Source organism: Eschrichtius robustus, chromosome 18, assembly GCF_028021215.1.
Source record: "Eschrichtius robustus isolate mEscRob2 chromosome 18, mEscRob2.pri, whole genome shotgun sequence".
Lineage (NCBI taxonomy): Eukaryota > Metazoa > Chordata > Mammalia > Artiodactyla > Eschrichtiidae > Eschrichtius > Eschrichtius robustus.
Window position 1 is genome coordinate 17,565,610 of NC_090841.1, and position 20,009 is coordinate 17,585,618.

The 20,009-nt window shown below is 41.7% G+C and overlaps 1 protein-coding gene across 1 annotated transcript; it reads left to right on the forward strand.

Moving 5' to 3' along the window:
* Positions 1 to 4,327: 4,327 nt before the first annotated feature.
* Positions 4,328 to 19,707, forward strand: DLEU7 (deleted in lymphocytic leukemia 7). Its single transcript, XM_068526963.1, has 2 exons — positions 4,328 to 4,786; positions 19,501 to 19,707. Exons 1-2 carry the CDS (start codon positions 4,328 to 4,330, stop codon positions 19,705 to 19,707), a joined length of 666 nt encoding a protein of 221 aa, XP_068383064.1.
* Positions 19,708 to 20,009: the final 302 nt, after the last annotated feature.

The window sequence follows — 20,009 nt, forward strand, 5'->3', positions numbered from 1 at the left end:
AAGACAGAACCAAGTAAAATGATGTGTATGTCCAGAAAGAATTGCATTTTGTGTCGAGGGGTTGAACTGCACATCAGATTATGTCAGCACAAGCAGATGGGGTTCAATATTTTTAACTTCTCTTTTCCCTCCCTTTACTAGACTTCCCTATTCTTCTACACTTAGTTTTACCAAGCTTCCCTTAGCTTCACCAGCTTAACAGGGTCTGGGCAGGCAGCACATATAAGATGTCCTGAAAACACATTGCCCTATGTAAACAATTGTTTTTGGCAGTTCAGAGGTTTCGTGGCAGGACTGCATTTTTTTTTCTTTTTTTCTGAAAATCAAATGTTTAGGCCAAAGTTAGAATTGCATGTGCATTTTTATGACTTGGCATATTCAAACATTACAATTGTGTGTTTAAAAAGGGAATTTGATCTTTTTTTTGCTCTTTTTTTCTTTGGGCTTCCATTTTTTCCTAGTTCCATTGTTTTCTCTTTTACAGTACATTTTCATATCTTGGTACATTGCTTAAGCATCTGTTTCTCCTCAATCATAATTTTCATTCAAGAATAATAACTCTTTGGTCTCTTTGCACATGTTTTGTTTTGCCCCCACCTATGAACTTCACCAGAGTGTGCTGAAGGTTAACGGCTCCATTTCTGGAATTTTCTTGGATCCCTTTTGGAGAAAATTGCCAAAGTATATAAGGAGGGCTCAAATGTATCTGGGCTTTGCCAAGGCCTTTGAGAAAGGCTCCACATAGCTGCACCTTCTTCCAGATCCCCTCTGTTCTCACTGTGCCCAGCTTCTTCATGATTCCACATAGGGGTTCGTATCTTTTGCTCATGTGGGAAAAGAACCTTTGGATTAATAAAGCACCAGAATACTTGTTTATCTAACAATGCTCTACCTTGTATTAATGGGTAGAAAATTGCTTCTCACTTCACTGAGTTTTCCATCCTCTTCCCTTTTCCATCCCACACTGCCCAGAGTCATGAATGTCTCCGTTGGTCATTTTCTAATGCTCCCGTCAGTCTTCAGGAATGACGAGAGTTGCTCAAATATCTCTTCCCACAACTGCTAAGGTGGTAGAAAGATGAGGTAAATGACATAAGCCTTGCTGGAAAGGTTGGAGGGACCTTTTAGCAGTGTTTTGCCTGAGGGGCAGTGGATCATAGGGTCACTGCATTAGCTTATCTATCCTGTAACATATGTCAAGCAGTTTGTTTCAGTTGTGACTTTCTGCTGCAAGAGGCAGTAAACTCAACCTAAAGTAAATTCAAGCAAAACAGATTTTAGTGGTTTGTATAACTGAAAAGCTCAGAGATGGGGTTCTCCTCTTATGCAGCACAATGTGGGGCTCAGACGGTGTTATAAGACCACTGGTCTCTCTCTAGATCTCTTGGCTTTTCTGTCTTAAGTGTTGGCTCATTCCTAGGCAGGCTCTCCCCTCAAACTCACAAGATGGCTGCAGAAGCTCCAGAACTCACATCTTCTCAGTTTCACATCCACAAGGGGTCATTGCAGCCAGCCATCTGATATTAGGAGTGTTAGCCTCATGAAGCTAGATTTCCAGTGTTTCTGGAAAGAGGAGTACCCCTGGATATCTGACACTCCTGAGGATTAATCAACCCTGGAGCCATCCTACCTTAAGACTTGTGATCTGAGACAATAACTTATTGATTAAACTATTTTATGTGAAGCTTTCTTGTTAAAGGGGAATTCATCTTTTTTTGCCATTTCATCTTTTGGCCTACACCTTCTTCTAGTCCCATTATTTTCTCTTATACAGTACATTCAGCTGAAAGCATCCTAAATGAGATTGTCATTGGCTGTAGTTGGGTCATGTGCCTATTCCTGACCATTCACAATGGGAACTTGTACTGATGTGTCAGTGGCCTCAGCCTAGATGCCCCAGTCCCCTTCTGCCATGGGATGCGTTCATCCTACCTGATGACACGGACTGAGTGTAGAGGAGGAAGAATAGCTACTGGGAAATTAGGGTATGGTTTACATAAAATAGTGAAATAGATACTGTGAAGCAAAAATATTGGTGTCCAGTACTTCATCCTTTGAATGTGCCTTTTATTATCCAGTGGTCTCAAATTGTCAGTATAGTGAGTAGGGAGTGTATAATTTGTTACCTGGTCTGGTAGCCCAGCGTATATAACTTTGGAGCTGTTTTAGATCAAAGGCGGATCTGCTATGCTATTGACTCATCTCACTAGTCTATGTATACTTTTCCTCAATTAGGACCTCATAGATCCAGCTTTGGAACATCAGCCATTTCAGGTCATGGCAAAGGAAAAGGTGGCTCATGGCCAAGACAGACAAAGCCTTGAGTTGCTGGATAATCTAGCGCTCTCTAAACGATACCAGAAAACCTAGGCAGCTATTGAAGGCTCATGTACCATCCCGTAGGCTCTATGGTTTTCTGGCCCCCTCTCTCTTACCTCCTGCAGTTCAGTTGGTCTCATGGCTCTCAGAGTCAGCCTGGTATGTAGAATAGTGGGGCCTCAGGTCAGCCTGTGTCTAGTGATTTCAATTCTGCAGTTGGCTGGAATTCCATCTGTCAAGAAGCTTTTGAGTCAGTCATTTGATAGTGGAAGAGTTGGCCTACTAGGATTTCCTGCATATCTGGAAAGAGGAGCACCCCTGGAGATCTGACATGCTTTGTGAAATTAGGGGTTCGTTTTTGTTATTCACAGTTAGTCTCTGCTGAACCTAATGTATTTCAATGTTTGAGGATTAAAAAAACATACACATAAAAAAGAATTTCTCTCTTTTTCATTATGAACTTAAGTAACTTCATCAAGAGAATCTAATCAATATTAAAGTATTTACTTCTCTCCAAAGTAATTTCCTCTCTGTCAATGCACAGACATGCATTTTTACTTAGTTATAATTAGTGTGAACATACTTGTTTTTGTTTAAGAAAGGTTTTCTTTACCTTGGCATTCAGATTTGTTTTCATAGGCCAAGAAAACACTGAGAATTAGAAGGAACCTTCACTGGAGAGTTGGGAGGATTATATTGGGTCATACTATCCCAGAGTTAAAGAAACCTTAAAGGACCCCAAATCCCTCCCCGTATCTCTGATGACTGCTCTTCTCGACTAACGGACTCACTGGAGTAGCTTTCCCATGCAAGGGCCTCCCCAGATCTTATTCCACAGCACCAAGGGGGGACTCTCCCTTCTAAAGGAAGAATGAAATCCCATCCTCTGGGTCTGCTAGGGTCTACTGTCTGCCATGGGCCTGCACCCTTGTCCTCTGCTTTACTTCGTGTGGGGTTATCTACGTGGTTTCCCATGCAGGAAAAAAGCGGAAAAACCATATGCTGCTCTACGACAGTCCTCCATACCATTCCCCTCAAATGTCTTTTTTTTTTCTTTTTTTTAAAGCGTAATCGCACACCAATAGTTTCCAATCTATCAAAGCATAAATTTGCCAGTCTTTTTTCCTAAGTCAAGGAAGTAGCGAAGTGAGGTTTAATTAAAAGCAGCAACTATTTGTACAGCTGTCCCTGGGTTCATGGCTCGTAAAAGGATTTAGCTTCAAACTCTGCTGCCTAAGTCCTTCGGGAGTTTCACACACACAAAAAAACATTTAGGCTCCTCATCTGGACAGTGCCAAGCCCTTGCTTCGCAAGTTGCTTCAGGAGCAGGCCGAGCTGGGCCCTGAGGCAACTTCAGCTTCAGCAGTCAGGCCTTCTCAGCACATGTGGCTTGGAGCAAAGCAGAGAAGATACCCAAGTCCCCTTCTTTTGTATGGGGGACAGGAGCCTTGAAGGCTACTCCATGAAGTTCCTGAAAATTCCCCTACAGTTGGGAAAGGGAGGGAAGAAGATCAAGCACAGTTTTCGTTTTGTGAGCTTTTCTCTGGCACTTCACACTTTCCGATTCCTGGTGGGTCTTTGACCCGTGCACCCCCATTCCCAGTCCTCAAGGCGTGAACGGTCAGCGGTAGGCATCCTTCAGAGGAGATGGGGGCGGGGTATCCCTGCGGATAGATGCATCCACACAGAGCGGCAATGCCAGCGTAAGCCCTGGAGAGGAGGAGGAACCAGCGCTCAGCATTTGGCTGATTTTCAGGTGTACGGGAAGCAGCACTTCAGGCAGCCTTGATTCCGAGCAAGCCTATTCGGACTTGAAGCGAACGCAGCGGCCAGCGTAGGTCACCGACAGCGGGCAGGGGCGGGACCGGCCCCACGCGCAGAGAGGCGAGGAGGCGGAGGAGCGGCGGCTTAGGAAGAGTGACCCCGGCGACCCCAAACGCCCCGCCTCCTTCGCTCGCTGCTGCACCTGCCCGCGGAGCGCGCCGAGCCGCGGGCGGAGGCGGAGGCGATGGCTAGCCCCGCGCCCTTAGTGGCCTCCATCAGCCACCAAATGGTGGCTCTGCACACCCTGCAGCTTCTGCAGCAGGAGTGGGGCTGGGGGGATGGTCCGGGCGCCCCCGGGAGCCCACGCGACCTGGACCACGTGTCCGCCGCCCCAGAGCGTCGCTCAGACCCACGGCTGGCCCGTGCCAGGCAGGGGCGCGGGGAGGAAGGCGGGGGCAAGGGGGCCAGGAATGTGGGGTCCGGAGCGCGGGCGAGCTCCCCCGAGGTGGAAGTGGTGCGAGGCGCCGAGGGGGGCGCGGAACTGCTGCCCTTACCCCGGGGTCGCGGGCCCTGCACCCTGGCCCAGATGGCGATGCGCAGCGCGCTGGCCCGCGTGGTGGACTCGACCTCGGAGCTGGTCAGCGTGGAGCAGACGCTGCTGGGCCCCCTCCAGCAGGAGCGGTCCATCCCCATCCACCTGAAGGTGAGTCTGGCCTCCAGCATCCATCCCCATGCGCAGGTTCCCCCTGGGGCGGGGCAGCGCACCGGGATGGAGACGAGGCTGAGTCGCAGGATCCAAAGTCGACCCAGAGATTCAGCACCTCGGAGTGGGAAGGAGAGAGGTGACATTCCGGGGATTAGGTACTTGGGACAGGGAACTCAGGGCCCACTGGGGGCACACCTGACTGCAGAACGGAGATGCAGAAAGGCTTTGCCAAAACCTTCCTCTGGCCCTTTCCACATGTGCAGCTTCTAGGGATGGAGGACAGCTCCACCTACTCCCCTTTCAAATTAAAAACCGTTTCTCCAGAGCCTTAAATATACGTATTAAGTTCCCTCTGCCTTTTGTATGACGAAATCACCTACAGTTATTTGAAGTTCCTTCACACTTATGAATCGCAGTTACTTTTGCATAAATCCAATTCCGCACAGAGCTCGGGGGCCTCACAGAGTCAACCTAAATTCTCATAAAGTAGCGTGAGAGCGGGCTGGGTCCCAGGTGTTGAAGCAGGAATACTCATGCTAAACTCCTGCTAAGTCACGCAGCTCATATTTGTAGGGCACAGTTTCCTCTTAAGGTACCAAACTGTGTTAGCCGATTTAGCCAGGGAACAGAGCAGCTGCCTCCCAGGCTGAGTGGGTTTGTGGAAATCTGGGGTTCTGGAACCCAGTCTTGGCCTTGCCATTAACGTAATTGGCTTAAGGTCACAGATCTCTCTGAGACCTTCTGGTCTTCCAATTTTGATCTGGAACATTGCTTCATTCATTCCCTGGGGAGTCTAGTGGAAGGAAATGGGGGAGGGGTAATGAAAAAAGAGCATTTCTCAAGACTTGCTATTCTTGCTCTACAAGCCAAAGTTTGGAAAACATTGATATATATTAGGTTGCACTATATACTGTAAAAGATTGATTTAAAATAAAAAAAAAATAAAGCATAGCATACACCTGAATAAATATTGTTACTCTAAACTAGGGTTTCTCAACCTCCACACTATTGACATTTTTGTCTGGATGATTGCTGTGGGGTTGTCCTATGTACTGTAGGATGTTTAGGAGTATCCCTGGCCTCTACCCAGTAGATGCCAGCAGCATACCCTCCCCACCAATTGACAGAACCAAATACTGCTAAATGTGTGTGATGGGAGGGGAAATAAGATCGCCTCCAGATGTGAAGCACTGCTTCATTCTGAAAAGTTTAAAAAACGAAGCTGCATTTCACCAGTGCTCTTGACTGTAAGAGGTACCTTTTTTTGTATCACCAAGAAATTTAAAAAATCCTGCCAATTAAGCTGTGATACACACGAAGTGCGCTGTGATGCTAGGAACGTGTACAGGGCACAGGTAGGTTGACAAAAGGAGAAACTGAGTGATCAGTTTTACCTTGGGTGATCCTGGAAGGCATCTTGGAGGAGGTAACCTTTAAAAAAAAAAAAAGAATGTTTACTCTCCAGGCATTAAAGGGAAAAAGCATTTCAGAGGAGCTGTGGGATCCAAGGCCAAGAAGCAATGAAAGGGCCTAGGGCTTTGGGGGAACTAAAATTAGTTCAGTATGGCAGAAGGCAAAAAAAGGATGCTGGAGAGTTAGGTGGGGTCAGGTGGGAAAAGGCCTGTGGGTCATGCTGAGGACCTGGGCTGTCTAGCAGACAAAAGGCAGCCATTGATGTGACTGAAGGAAGGACCCTGATAAATCTCAGAGGCAAGGTCAGGTCAGAAGACCATTGTCAGAGGGCCTGACCCAGTTGAGGAGCAATGACGCCCTCCGCTCTGGACTATAAATCATGCCACTTGAGGTTAATGCAGCTGCCACTTCTACTTGGTAATCCTTTTAACCCTCTCTACTTGACTTTTTGTCCTAAACATTTTCTACTCTCCTCAAACTTTCTTCATCCAAACCTCAACCCTCTCACTCCTTTACTGAGAAAATTGAGGCCATCTGACGCAAATATCTTCCATCCTACCTAAAAAAATCTCATTTCCAATCATCTTCTTTCTTGTCTCTAATAAAGAAATACTGTTTGGTTCCCACCCCCTCCGCCTCCCAAATAAATTCTTTCTCTTAAGTGCTGGAGCAAATCTTTCATCTGTCCCTGGACTTTTTCTCTCAATCCCTTCCTCTCTCTTTGTATTTTCTAGTGCTTCCACTCTGCCAATTCCTCTTAATCCATAAATATACTCAAATCTTCCTTCACCTACCCAGCCCCTTGAGTCTTGGTCCCCTTCTTCTCCATCACGAGCAAACGTGCAGATGTCTGGATGTATTGCTGCCAGTGTTTCTAGAGGCACCCAGAGTCCCCATTAAGAACAGGGATCTCCACGGGGAGCTCAGCTCGGTGCTCTGTGATGACCTAGGCGGGTGGGATGGGGGGTGAGGGAGATCCAAGAGGGAGGGGATATATGTATACATATAGCTGATTCACTTCATTGTACAGCAGAAACTAACACAACATTGTAAAGCAATTATACTCCCCCCCACCAAAAAAAAAGAATATAGACAACAACAACGACAACAAAAAAAGAACAGGGATCTCAACATTCTTGCTACTGGAGTCTGCTATTCACCTACAGGGGAGTAATGAGTTTCAGGGCTCCTGAGAACAGCCAGTGCTTTCAGAAGGGAGAGAAGCAGGGAGAGGTTTCTCTGGATGATTTGCCTCCTTGCCAGCATCTTGAAATTTTGCTTGGTTTGCTGTTTGGAGAAAAGGCACTATCTCCATTGGGTCTGTAAGGTAATGCTTACAAAGCACTTAGACTCAAGGACACAGCAGTCTGTCTCTCCAGGGGGGCTGGTTATACAGACTTGGCATCATCATTACTGGTGTTAATTCAAATGATTTGGATGAGTGTTCTCCATATTTTTAAATTAAGAACATGCAGATTGATTTTATACATGAGAATGGTTTCAGGAGGTTTTGTGCTAAAGGAAATAATGCTTGCATGTCACTTGGAAGTGTGTGGAAATTTCCCTAACATCAGATCTCTTCCATGGCATTCCTTGCCACAGAGAGGAGGAAGACTCACTTGAACAGCACAGTACAGGACAGCGATCAGGTCCCATGAAGCATTGCAAACCTACTCTGCCACTTCCTGCTGCAGACTCTTGGGCAAGTTATTTAGCCTTCCTGTGCTTCAGTCTCCTCACCTGTAAAGTGGGAACAGTGGTATTTAACGTTACTGAGATAATGCATATGAAGTCTTAGCTACTGGCTGCTCATGGTAAATTGCAATACCTTTGAACTTTATTATTATCATTATTATTATTATTGATTGATGCCTCAATCTTCTTCAATAGTCTTATTGACTATTATTATATTTCATTCTTGATATTGATGGATCTGACTCCTGAACTCTGTATTTACTTTTGAGACTGTTGACAAAAACAGAGTTAGGATGACCCAAAGAGACTTCCAGGAAGCCTCCACTTTCCAGAGGTCAGCTTTAGCCCATGGCTGATGACTGACTTAGAGATGTGACCATTGAGTGACTCGCTGATCAAACCACCAGAATTAAGGGAGTGAAATTTTCAGGCCTGAAGGCAGAGAAACCCTCACCACAATAATAATGCATATCTTTACAGTAGTTTACTATTTTCTTAAAGAAGTCAACACTTGATATTCCTTTTGAGCATTTAGAGATTATTGAACTCATATAGAAAAAAACAAACAAATATGAAATGAGTCTTTTCATGGTGGTTAAAAATGCTTAACAAAACTGAGTCTTGTTAAATTTGGTGCAAAGGATGGAGTTAACCAGCTTGATAAAAATTTATTACGGGAAGAAACTGAGGCTCAGAGGAATTTAGAACTGCTGAAGAGCCTGCAGCTGAGAAATAGTGGCCCATGATCCAAACATGGTTTTGTCTGACTCTTTCTACCAATCACAGTGCTAGCTCATAGCGGTGTTATGAACATTACACTGAAGTAAAGTACATGAGAGTGCACAGTTGTCAGGGCACGGTCATACATGCCATGCACTGCACACCACTTCGGCTGCAATAGTCATTCTGCACACTGAGTATCATAGTCAGCTTGGGCTGCCATAACAAAGTGCCACAGACTTGGGTGGCTTAAACCACAGACATTTATTTTCTCACTGTTGTGGAGGCTGGGAAGTTCAAGAGCAAATTTGGTTTCTGGGAAGGGCTCTCTTCCTGGCTTGTGGACTGTCACCTTCTCACTGTGTCCTCACATGGCCTTTCCTCTGTGCCAGAGAGAAAGAGAGATCTTGGATGTCTCTTCCTCTTCTTGCAGGACACCAATCCTATTGGATTAGGGTCCCACCCTTATGACGTAACTTAACTTTAATTACCTCCTTAAAGATCCTATCTCCAAATACAGTCACACTGCAAGTCAGGTTTTCAACACATGAATTTTGGTGGAACGCAATTCAGTCCCTAACACTGGGTGATTTGTGTCTCCTCTAATGATGGTCACCTTACATAGTGACAAAAAGCCCCAGGTAAACGTAGGAAATCTTTATCAAACTAGTAATACTAGCAAAGATGCTATATAATACTTGCCACCCAAAGGGAGCATAGAAATGTGTGGAGCACCAGAAGGAAGAGAGTCTAGGATTTTAAAAACTTCTAAAAATGACCAACCCAAAGAGATCATTAACTAAGCCAATCATGAAGTCACTCTGGTTGAGTTTTGTCTGTCTTCCTCTGATAGTTAAAAACATTTACGGTTTCCAAGAGTTCTGTTCTGAAGCAAGTTTCATGGAAACAATGGCTGATGCCAGCTTTTAGAGGCAGAAGAACTTTCCTGCCATTGCAGATAAAACTTGCCTGTGAGCTCACCCATTGCAATTAACTAATTCTGGTACCAATAATTCTCTCACGTTCAGTGGTCCATGCTGGTTTTCTCATTCCACAGAGCAAGAACAGCGGTTGTAAAACTGTTGGCTTTGGCTTCACAGTCATTGCTAAGGCTTTTTGCAAATTGCAAGTGTGGATATTGAGTTACTCAGAGGCAGACATTGATGATGAGTGCTTTTTTTCCCCATTAACATTGGTTAGTGAAGCCAGTTTCTGCAAATTTGGGATTGTGTCTTTAAAAATTGCTAATATTCTATTGAAGAAATAAATTCTCATGGTTTTATTATTAGTAGCCTTAGCCAGGGGATTGCTCTTTGTCTGGGACAAAATTGTGCTTTTATGTTAGGAAAAGGCCAAGTGACAGCTCTAGAAGTAGCTTAGTTATAGCTTTGTCATTCCTTATAAAGCGAATGATATGAAAATCAGGACATAAAAGCTTTCTGAAATGAACATTTAGGGAAAGATATTTCAGGAAGGCCCTAAAACAAACCTACTTATGTTTAATGTCTTGTGGAAATGCTGCCTTGCTTTATTTTACAATTTTGGGGTTTGCCTTTTGAGCATACCTGAATCAAGTGCTTGTATCCATCACAAAGTGCTTTTCATTAGACTTTTCTGATGAAAATGGTACTGTACCCAAAGCAAATGCATAAGGAACCTTAGTTACTTGTGAGCGTTTACACTGGGTACACCACAAGTAAAAATGTTTAATTTCCTGTGGACGACAGACTTTTTATGGTGACTGGCAGATACTGCGGTTCTTCACTGGGTGTTTTATTAATACGAAGTTGCATATCTATTTGAGATTGACCTAGAGTTTAGGCAATTGGTGATTGATCTGGGCCCTGTGAATTTGTTGTTCAAAGCCAGATGTCAATGAACAAAATGCAGTTGGGGCAATTTGTAGTATACTGTTCCTGATAGTATGGTTTTCATAACGCCACGCTAAAATAGAGAAACGACACTCCCATTTTATGTGCATATCTAGCATGGAGGGTTGTGTTGGGTGTAGGGAAGAAATTTGTGTTCCCTCATAGTTCCCAGCCCTGGGAAACTTTAGTGGAGAGTGGTCTGCTGTCCAGGCCGAAGTTCATTAAGGTCAGACCTCATCACAGAAAGCTGGAGGAAAGCTCTTTCTTCCATTAATACTCTCTGTAGAGTACGTTAGGCATTCAGGGAGAGTGAGAGGGAAAAATGTGAGAAGAAACAAGTTTGTGGAGGCCATTGTAAGAGAATATAGCTCAAGACGTGACTGTTTTGTAAAGAACCAATTTATTTTAAAGCCAGGGGTAAAGGGAATATGAATTGATTTATAGTTTGTGTAGATCTAGAAGTGATTTTGAAGATGATGTGATAGAAAAAGAACCAAAAAACTTCTTTGTGTATTGTTTAAAATTACGTGCATTATAGAGCCTATAAAGTCATATTATATTTTTGACTTTATTATCTATTGGTGTTGGTTTCAGAAAACAAGCTTTGAAACTGACTCCTAATGCTAGATTGTTTTTGCTTTTAAGCCTTTGGTTTTGATGGAAGTGTTTATTTTCAATAAGAAGCTAAAAATGGGCTTAACTTTTCTTTCCTTTTTGGACTTCGCAGGTGCATTTTCAGTTGTTCAAAGATTCCAGAAGTGCACATTCCTAATAAACACAATGCACCATGCAGAAAAGTACAAGTGGGGTGGATTTTCTGAGACCTCTCTTACACTGGGTAGGAGAGAACAGGCCGGAGGAAGGGAGAGCTCCAACTAGGAGGTCTCTAATTAGCTAGGAGTTGGCTTTACATGGGGAGTGGAAGGTTCCATGCCTTGAATCCCTTCCAGATAACCACACCCTCTCAACTATGTTGCAGAGAAGAGGGCTGGACCAATGGGACAGTCTTCAATTTGGATATGACCATTGCCAATTTGAGCTTTGTAACACTTAGTTAACCTTAAGAAAAATAGCATGAATATAGCCAGAAAACCAACATGAAACAATTCACATACAGACATTTTTGTTTCTCCCTCAAAGCTAGTTGGGTGCCTCCCAGCTTGCTTCCATGGTGTCCCTGTTCACCCCATGGTGGCATCTGCAGCTCTGTACTTCCCATTCACTAGTCTGTCCCCAGCACTGGATGGCGAGCTCTGCTCTCTCTGTCATCCTGGCATCTGGCCCAGTTTCTGATTTGGGGTGTCTTTGATGAATACTTGAGTTTTGAGAGAGAGAGGTTAATTCCAGCTCTGCCACTTACTTGCTGTGCGATTTAGGGATGTCATTTAATCTCTCCAAGCAGCATTTCTTTTCATCTCTCATTCATGGACGGTTGTGAGGACTGAGTGAAATAAGGTATATTAGGAGCCTTGCTTGGAGCCTGGCGCCTAGTAGGTGCTCAGGCTCATAGGCCTGACCAGTGTTCTTCAAACGCTGGTTTGCCATGTTCCTCCCATGCTCAGAAGTTCCAGGGACTTGACTGTGACATTCAAGGCTTTCTGCACTAGCTTATCCTGATAGGCAACACGAAGCTCTGTTTTTCTCAGACTGGATTCCTCCCAGTCCTAGCCCCTGCTTGGCTCCAAGCCTTTGCTGGTATCATTCATTCTCATCTCTTTTCCCTATGAGTTAAATACTGCTTTCTCCAACACCACCTCTCTTATAGTGTCTATAACAGTCCTTCTCACCTACCACTTTGCTGATGCCTCATCCAAATTTCCATTCCCTTCTACAAAGGCTGGCAATAATCTGATGGTCTCAACCACTTTTTTTTTTAAATTGTATTAAAAAAATACAAAACAAAATTTACCATTTTAAGGGTAGTGTTAAGTACTTCACATTTTTGGGCAAACAATCTCCATAACTTTTTCATCTTGCAAATCTGGAAACCCTATACCCATTAAACAAAAAGTCCCCATTTCCCCCCTCCCTCCAGCTCCTGGAAACCACCATTCTACTTTTTATTTCTATGAGTCTGACTGCTCTAGGTACCACATATAAGAGGAATCATACAGTATTTGTCCTTTTGTGACAGGCCTATTTCATTTAGCATGATGTCCTCAAGGTTCATCCATGTTGTAGCATGTGTTAGAATTTTCTTTCTTTTTAAGGCTCAATAGTATTCCATTGCATATATAGACCACATTTTGTTTATCTATTCATGTGTCCATGGATACTTGAGCTGCTTCCACCTCTCGGCTGTTGTGAATAATGCTGCTATGAACATGGGTATGCAAATATCATTTTGAGATCCTGCTTTCAGTTTTTTTGGATATGTACCCAGAAGTGGAATTGTTGGATCCTACGGCAATTCTAGTTTTAATTTTTTTGAGGAAACTCCATACTGTTTTCCGGAGTGTCTGCAGCATTTTTATGTTGCCAGCAGCAGTGCACAAGGGTTCCAATTTCTCCACATCCTCACCCACACTTGTTATTTTCAGTTTTTTTGATGGTAGACATTCTGTTGGATCTGAGGTGAACTTGGCTACTCTTTTTGAGCCTTAATCTTATTTTGTGTCACATCTCCACTGAAGGGTTTTAATAGGTTTTATCTCACCAGTTAGATTCCAAGTTTCTGTAGAGAATATTTTTCTTTTCTCTTCTACACTTCCTTCCTCTCCTCCTCTTCTTACTGACCTCCCATTTAGTGGAGTACTTTATTCACAACTTTAGATTGATGGCATGCTTTATAAATACAAAGAGCTTTCATATTCATGAGCTAATTTGACTTCTCATGGTAGCTATTATTGTTCCTATTTTACAGATGAGAAAACTGAATATTCCATAGATAAAATGACTTGTGCACGGATGGCTTACCTAAAGGATAGAACCAGGGCTCTGATGGCTATTCCGGTACTTGTGAAGGATTGAGCTTGCATTCCCAGGGGCCTTTGAAGCTGCCTGGAGTGCTGCCCTTCCTAACTGACATCTAGAAAGTCCCTTTTGCCATGTAACGTAACATACTCACAGGTCTGGGAAGAGGCCACAATTCTGCCTACCACAGGGCAGATTTCAGCTAAAAATTAGGAAGAAATGTTCTAAAAGCTAGAGTCATCTCTTCTAATGGGTTGCCTCCTAAGCACATGAGTTTCTCCAGTGTAGCCAAGCAAATTCTGGACAAGTGCACATCAGCTATGCTACTGAAAGGATTCACCCACAGAATGAGCTCTGTATGAACTCTGTGCAATGCTTAGATTGTGAGTCTATAAATGTCTGTTCTTCTATAGGATTGGGCTTTTGTGTTTTTTCCATAGCCCTCATCACATTTCACTGGACATTTGGAGATATGCTGTATGTGTCTCATTTCTCCTACTAAGTTATAAGCTCTTTAGAGATCAGGTACCATGTCTTATTGTCTTTTATCTACTGTAGTAATAAGTCATGTAGCGGAGACTAGATACATGTTTGAAATAAATTTAACTGATTTATTAACTGAGGCAAATAGGCCGAGGCCATTACCCCAGTAGATTAGTTGAGTCACGAGACGTTATCTCAACACACTTTATTTATTTATTTATTTTTTAAAGTCTGTATTGAATTTGTTACAATATTGCTTCTTTTTTTTTATGTTTTGGTTTTTTGGCCATGAGGCATGTGGGATCTTAGCTCCCCGACCAGGGATCGAACCCGTACCCCCTGCATTGGAAGGCGAAGCCTTAACCACTGGAGCGCCAGGGAAGTCCCTCTACTCACTTTAAAATGTAAATGCTGGCCATCGATTTGGACCCCTGTAGCAATCAATACATTTCATGTCCAAAAATCTGAGATTACACAAGTCTTTAGAAGTTCCAAAACCTGCTTTAAGATTGCCCAGGCACCATCATGTTCTAATTCTGGCAAAGCGCTCAAAGCACAGTGTAAGATATTACATCATTTTTGGAAGCATCTGGGACTTGCTAAATAAAAGCTGCTGGGAGGATATACTCTGTCATTGAGTGGAAAGCACCATAAGTGAAATCATCACCAATATTGATCATGTGAGTTTCCACCGAAAGTCCATGAGCCATTTAATAGGCTGTTGCCTTAAGGCTGTCACTGGTGGCTCCTACCTTCTGCAGTAGAAGCTGGGTTGGAAGCCATGATTACTGGATCCATAGTTGGCTTTCAGACCTTCCAGAAAGGAAGAGAAGTGACCACCTGTTTTATTTTTCCCTTCCTTGGCTTAAGAGTCCCATGGAAAGCCTATTCCTATTAATTTGTTTTCTTTGACTGTTAATATATTTGAGAAAGGATTAAATGGAAATACTGTACTAAAATAGTAAAATAAAGAGACTTTGCAAAGCTCGCCAGAGATCTGAAGTTTACCCAGGGCCTCAGGGACCAGTACAGCCCAGCAGTGGAATTTTATTGTATGTATAATTTCCCCCAAAGATCCCTTCTTTGCTTCTTTACAGTAAATGTGAAATTGACTTCAGATTTTAGGCCCACAAATATATTTTTAAAGGCATTTTAATCTTCTTTGGGTGATGAATGCCTTTGCAGACTGGCTAATAGGCACACGTCAGCACACATTTCAGTGGTTCCTTCTATTTCAAATTTCCTTTTGCATGTTGTCTTTGATCCTTCCACTTTGTACTTAGAGTTGGATTGCTTCTATAAAGCAAGTGGACAATTTCCCTTGATGTGGATCTTGGGAAAGTAGTCCAGAGTCATTTTTTCCCCCTACTTTCTCATTCCCAAGCAACGTGCTGCAGTAATACAGGTGACCCCATAAACTGTGGGACAGATTATCTAAGTAGCCCCTTGATACCGCCTGAACAGACATGAGCAATACTCAAAGGCAGGGAAGCAAGAATGCTTTAAAGAGAAAAAAAACAGGAAGGGTGGTAGCCTGTGAATACTCGAATAAGGGGACTGTACTGTGTTAGCCCACACGGAGTCCTGCTGCTGTTGTTTGCTGAATTGAATGAATGGATATTTGTTTTGTTTCTTGGAGGATGTTTTCTAATAAACATTTTGCCAGAAACCCAGGTCCTTCTTCTTACCCAAGTGAGAGAGTTTTTTATTAGGGAAAAGAATAGCTTCTCTTTCTACACAGAAGTAGGAAGAAAACTAGTTCCTCATCAAACTTTGGTTCAACTTTTAGTTCTTCTTTTTTTTTTGGATTATCTATTTTTCTTAAGTTTTTGAGCTGAGTTCTTAGCTCAGGGATTTTCAGTGTTTAAGTGGTTTTTCTTTACTTATATAAGAATTTAAGTCTATGCTTTTCTCACTGGAGCTACATCCCACAAATTGTGATATAGTAGTTCCATAATTGTTCAGTATAGAGCATTTTAAAATTTCAATTATTTTTTCCACTGACCTATGAATTATTTAGAAGTGGATTAAGTCATACATGTTTTTGGAAGGTTATATACATTACTGATTTCTCATTTATTTGCTTTGTGATTTGAGTGATATAAACTTTGATATTAGTTGAGATTTGTGGCATTATCATAAAGTCATCTTTCATAAGTAATACATAGATGTTTGAGAATAATGTATCTTTGCTTATCTCCATTAGACCAAGCTTATGATTAGAAAAGATTTTCAATCCTTTCTCTCTAGGCTGAATGTCCTGTTGTTTGATCAGTTTCTGAGAAAGATGGGTTAAAATCAGTCTTTATGTCTGGGGATTGAATGTAAATTGAGATTATCATATTAGACACACACAAATACAAAACTGTCATATCTTCTTGGGAAATAATAGTTCCTGTTATTAATTGCAGTTTATTTTATCCCTAATAATGATTTTTCTGGATTTATTTTGACTTCTCTTTGCTTGATGTATATTTAGTATATTTACATTTACTTTCAATCTTTAGATGTTTTTAGTTTTAAACGTGTTGCTCATAAGTAGCATATAGATAGATTTTGAAACTCCAACCTGGCAACCACTGCATTTCAAAAGGTGATTTATTTGGTGCTTTCTATTCATCTGCTTTATGTTTGTATCTTTATTTCTCCATTTTTACCTTCTATCAGTAGAATCAAAAAGGTTTTGATATACCTTTTCCCTCTGCTGATTTTGAAATTTTATTATTTCTATACCTTTTTTTTTTTTTTTTTTTTTTTCAAATCTGTACACCAAGGAAGGTTTCCCATGGATAGAATCTCCCACGCTGTCACCTTCGGATATTCTCGCGGTCCGCTGCAACGAGCGCGGTCTCCGGAGGGTCGCAGGAAAGGGGCATCGAAGCCTGCAGAGCTTTGCTAGGTCCCGGAAGGTGCAGCCGAGCACTTGCACTCCGTCCTGCTCGGTGCCGCCTCCCGGGCCTCGTATTCCTCTACTTTTAACGATGATCCTTACATTTCTCACATGTATACTTAACAAGCCTGAAATTTATCAGTTTTGCCACTTTTGTCTTCAATAATACAATGCCTTAGAATGCCATTGCATCCTACATGTTACTGCTACTCGGCATTTTAGAACCATCTTGCTTTTTTAAACTCCAAGTTAGTTGTTATAATTTTTGTTTTGATTAATCAAATCTTCAGATTTACACTGTGTTTTTAAGTTTCTTTGTTCACTGTTGCTTCTTACATCCTCTCTTTCTGAGTTGAATCTCCTCTTTATGAATTATATCTTTAAGAAGATCTGATAGTGAGGGTCTATTTGTGGTAATTCCTTTTGTGCTTTTAAATAAAAGTATATTTACTTGTCCCTGATGTTTAAATGGTAGTTTAGTGGGACTAAAAAAAAAAAATCTTGGTTGACAGTTATTTGAGGATATTGTTCTATTCTATTCTATCTTCAATTGTTATTGCTTAGTAGTTGGCTGTCTGGTCATCCAGACCGAACTCTGTCTTTTTCTTTTCTGGTTGCTTTTAAGAGCAGTTTTACCTTAATGAGTTTAGATTTGGATTTCGTTTAACTTTTTCTGCTCAAAGCTTGTTTTGTTTCGTGAATCTAAGGATCAGTTTGGGATCATTTGAATCAATTTGGGATAATTTTTATCCAGTATTCTCTTTGACTACTGCTTCTCCCCCATTCTTTTTCTTGTCTCTCCAGGAAATGTATCTGTTGTACCTTGTCATTCTGTCAATCCATGTCACTTAACTTCTCATTCATATTTCCCATGACTTTATTTTGCATTCTGGGTAATTTTCTCAAATTTACCATCCAGTTTACTAATCTTCACTTCATATGTATTTATTCAGGTGTTTAACATTGAGTTTTTAATGTGTCCTGATAGTTGTCATTTCTACAAGTGGTATTGGCTTCTTTTTCAAGCCTGTTTTTTCTTCGGACATTTTTTTTCTGATTTCTTCTTTTATATCTTTAATCATTATAAATATATTTTATAGTTTATATATGAAATTCTTGGAGTTTAATCCTGCCCTACATTGCATCTACTATATCATGGTGGATTGTCCTTGAAATTTCATATTCTGAGTTTGTCTTCGACAGAGCTTTATGGGACTGCTACTGAGGGCCATGGGTTGTGAACATGTTTCTGTGGAATAGGCTTTTGTTTGCTTTTGCCATGTGTCCATGGATATCTCAGACCAGTTCCAATTTTTCAATTAATTTCTTGGCATGAGTGTTCCAAGAACATGTATATGATATAGAGGACAACTACAAACTTGAACTACTGTGTAGTATAGGTCCACAGTTACAAATTCATAGGGACAACTTTACCTTCCATACCAAACCCAGCTCAAGAGAGACCAACTTTCTTTTCTTGATAGGTATTGGCAGGCAGCTAAAGTAATCTACTTTTCTTTTATACCCGGTCCTTGGGGATTTCCATTACTTTCTTGCAAGCTCAGAAAGGATGTTTGTTCTGTATTATTTAGAATATAGTAGCAAGGCATTATGGGGAAACTACATGTGCCATGTGCCAGAACCAGAAGTCTGGGGGGAGTCATTTTCATGTACATTTGAATCTTGAAGGATGGGGGGTTAGGGGTGCCAACCCCCCAAGCAGTCAAAAATCTGCATATAATTTTACAGTTGGTCCTCCATCTCCATGCTTCCAAATCCACGGATTCAACCAACTGTGGATAGTGTAGTACTGTAGTACATATTTATTGGAAAAAATCTGCATAGAAGTGGACCTGTGCAGTTCAAACTTGTGTTGTCTGAATCAACTGTATTTAAAATAAAACATATAGTCAACATTATCTCTGATGTGGAATAATTTCAGAGTACCATTTACGTATAATGGATTTTAGAATGTGAATATTTGAGGATTAAAAAAATCTATTTAATTAGCTCATTCTTTAAAACTACCAGTGAACTATTTCTAAATCTGCACTGGACATTTCTTGGGACCATGTTCATTAAATACCAAATCCTGTATTGGAATCTTGAAGACAGTGATTATGGAATAATAAGAGCAAAGTCTATTTGTATATTCGTCAAAGCTCTTTTAGGAACAAATAAGAGAAACACAACTCCAAATGGCTTAAGTAAAAAGAAATATTTATTGATTCAGATAGCTAAAAAATCCTGGGATTTATTGTTCAAGTACAGCTAGATTGACATGCTCAGAAAATGTAATTGGAATCAGTCTCTTTTAATCTCTTGTTTCTACTTTTTTTTCTGTGTTGGCCTCACTTTCATTTGAATTCTCTCCTTATGGTGGCAAGATGTTTTCCAACAGCTCCAGTTAAACAGAACTTCTCTTTCCCAGTCTAACAAATATCCTGGGACTGTGGCTTATTGGCCTGCCTTAGGTAATCTGTCCATCCTTGGCCAGTCCAAGTGGCTGAGGGATGATGTGCTCTGATTGACCTGGTCCCTGGAGTTGTGGAGTGGAGTCAGCTTTGGTCAAACCACATAGGCTGAGAATGGAGGAGAGTAGTTCTCTGAGAGAAAAATCGAGGTTCTGTCATCAGAAGATTGGACTGGAAACTGGGTACACAAAACACAACAACTGTCTTCCATAACCTATCTAATTGATTGTTTGTGTTTGGTCTTCGTTTCAGGACAGTGTTGAGTTTAGAAACATCTGCAGTCATTTGGCTCTACAGATTGAAGGACAGCAGTTTGACAGAGATTTGAATGCTGCCCACCAGTGTTTGAAGATGATAGTCAAGAAGCTGATTCAGTCTCTTGCTAATCTTCCTTCGGATGCCCACATGGTAGCCTGTGCTTCCTTGAGACAGATCTTACAGAATCTCCCAGACATATGAGTGTTCAAGACACTGGAATTGAAACCACAGCGAGCACTGCTAAGAGAACTGGCTACCTTAAATTCCTAAGCGGATGGGCAGACAATGGATGTTTTTATTCCCAGGAAGGAGAGACTCGGTAGCATATACAGCAGTCTGACCAGTGGCATCCGTAACCCGTGGGAATTATAGCATGTTGGTAAAAAATTTTTAAAGCAGTAGTTCACATTTTTAAGTGTGTTGAAATATTTGCTGACTTTTTGATTGAAATATATTCCACTTTGTGGAACTGACTGGATTATATATGTATAGACATTAATGAA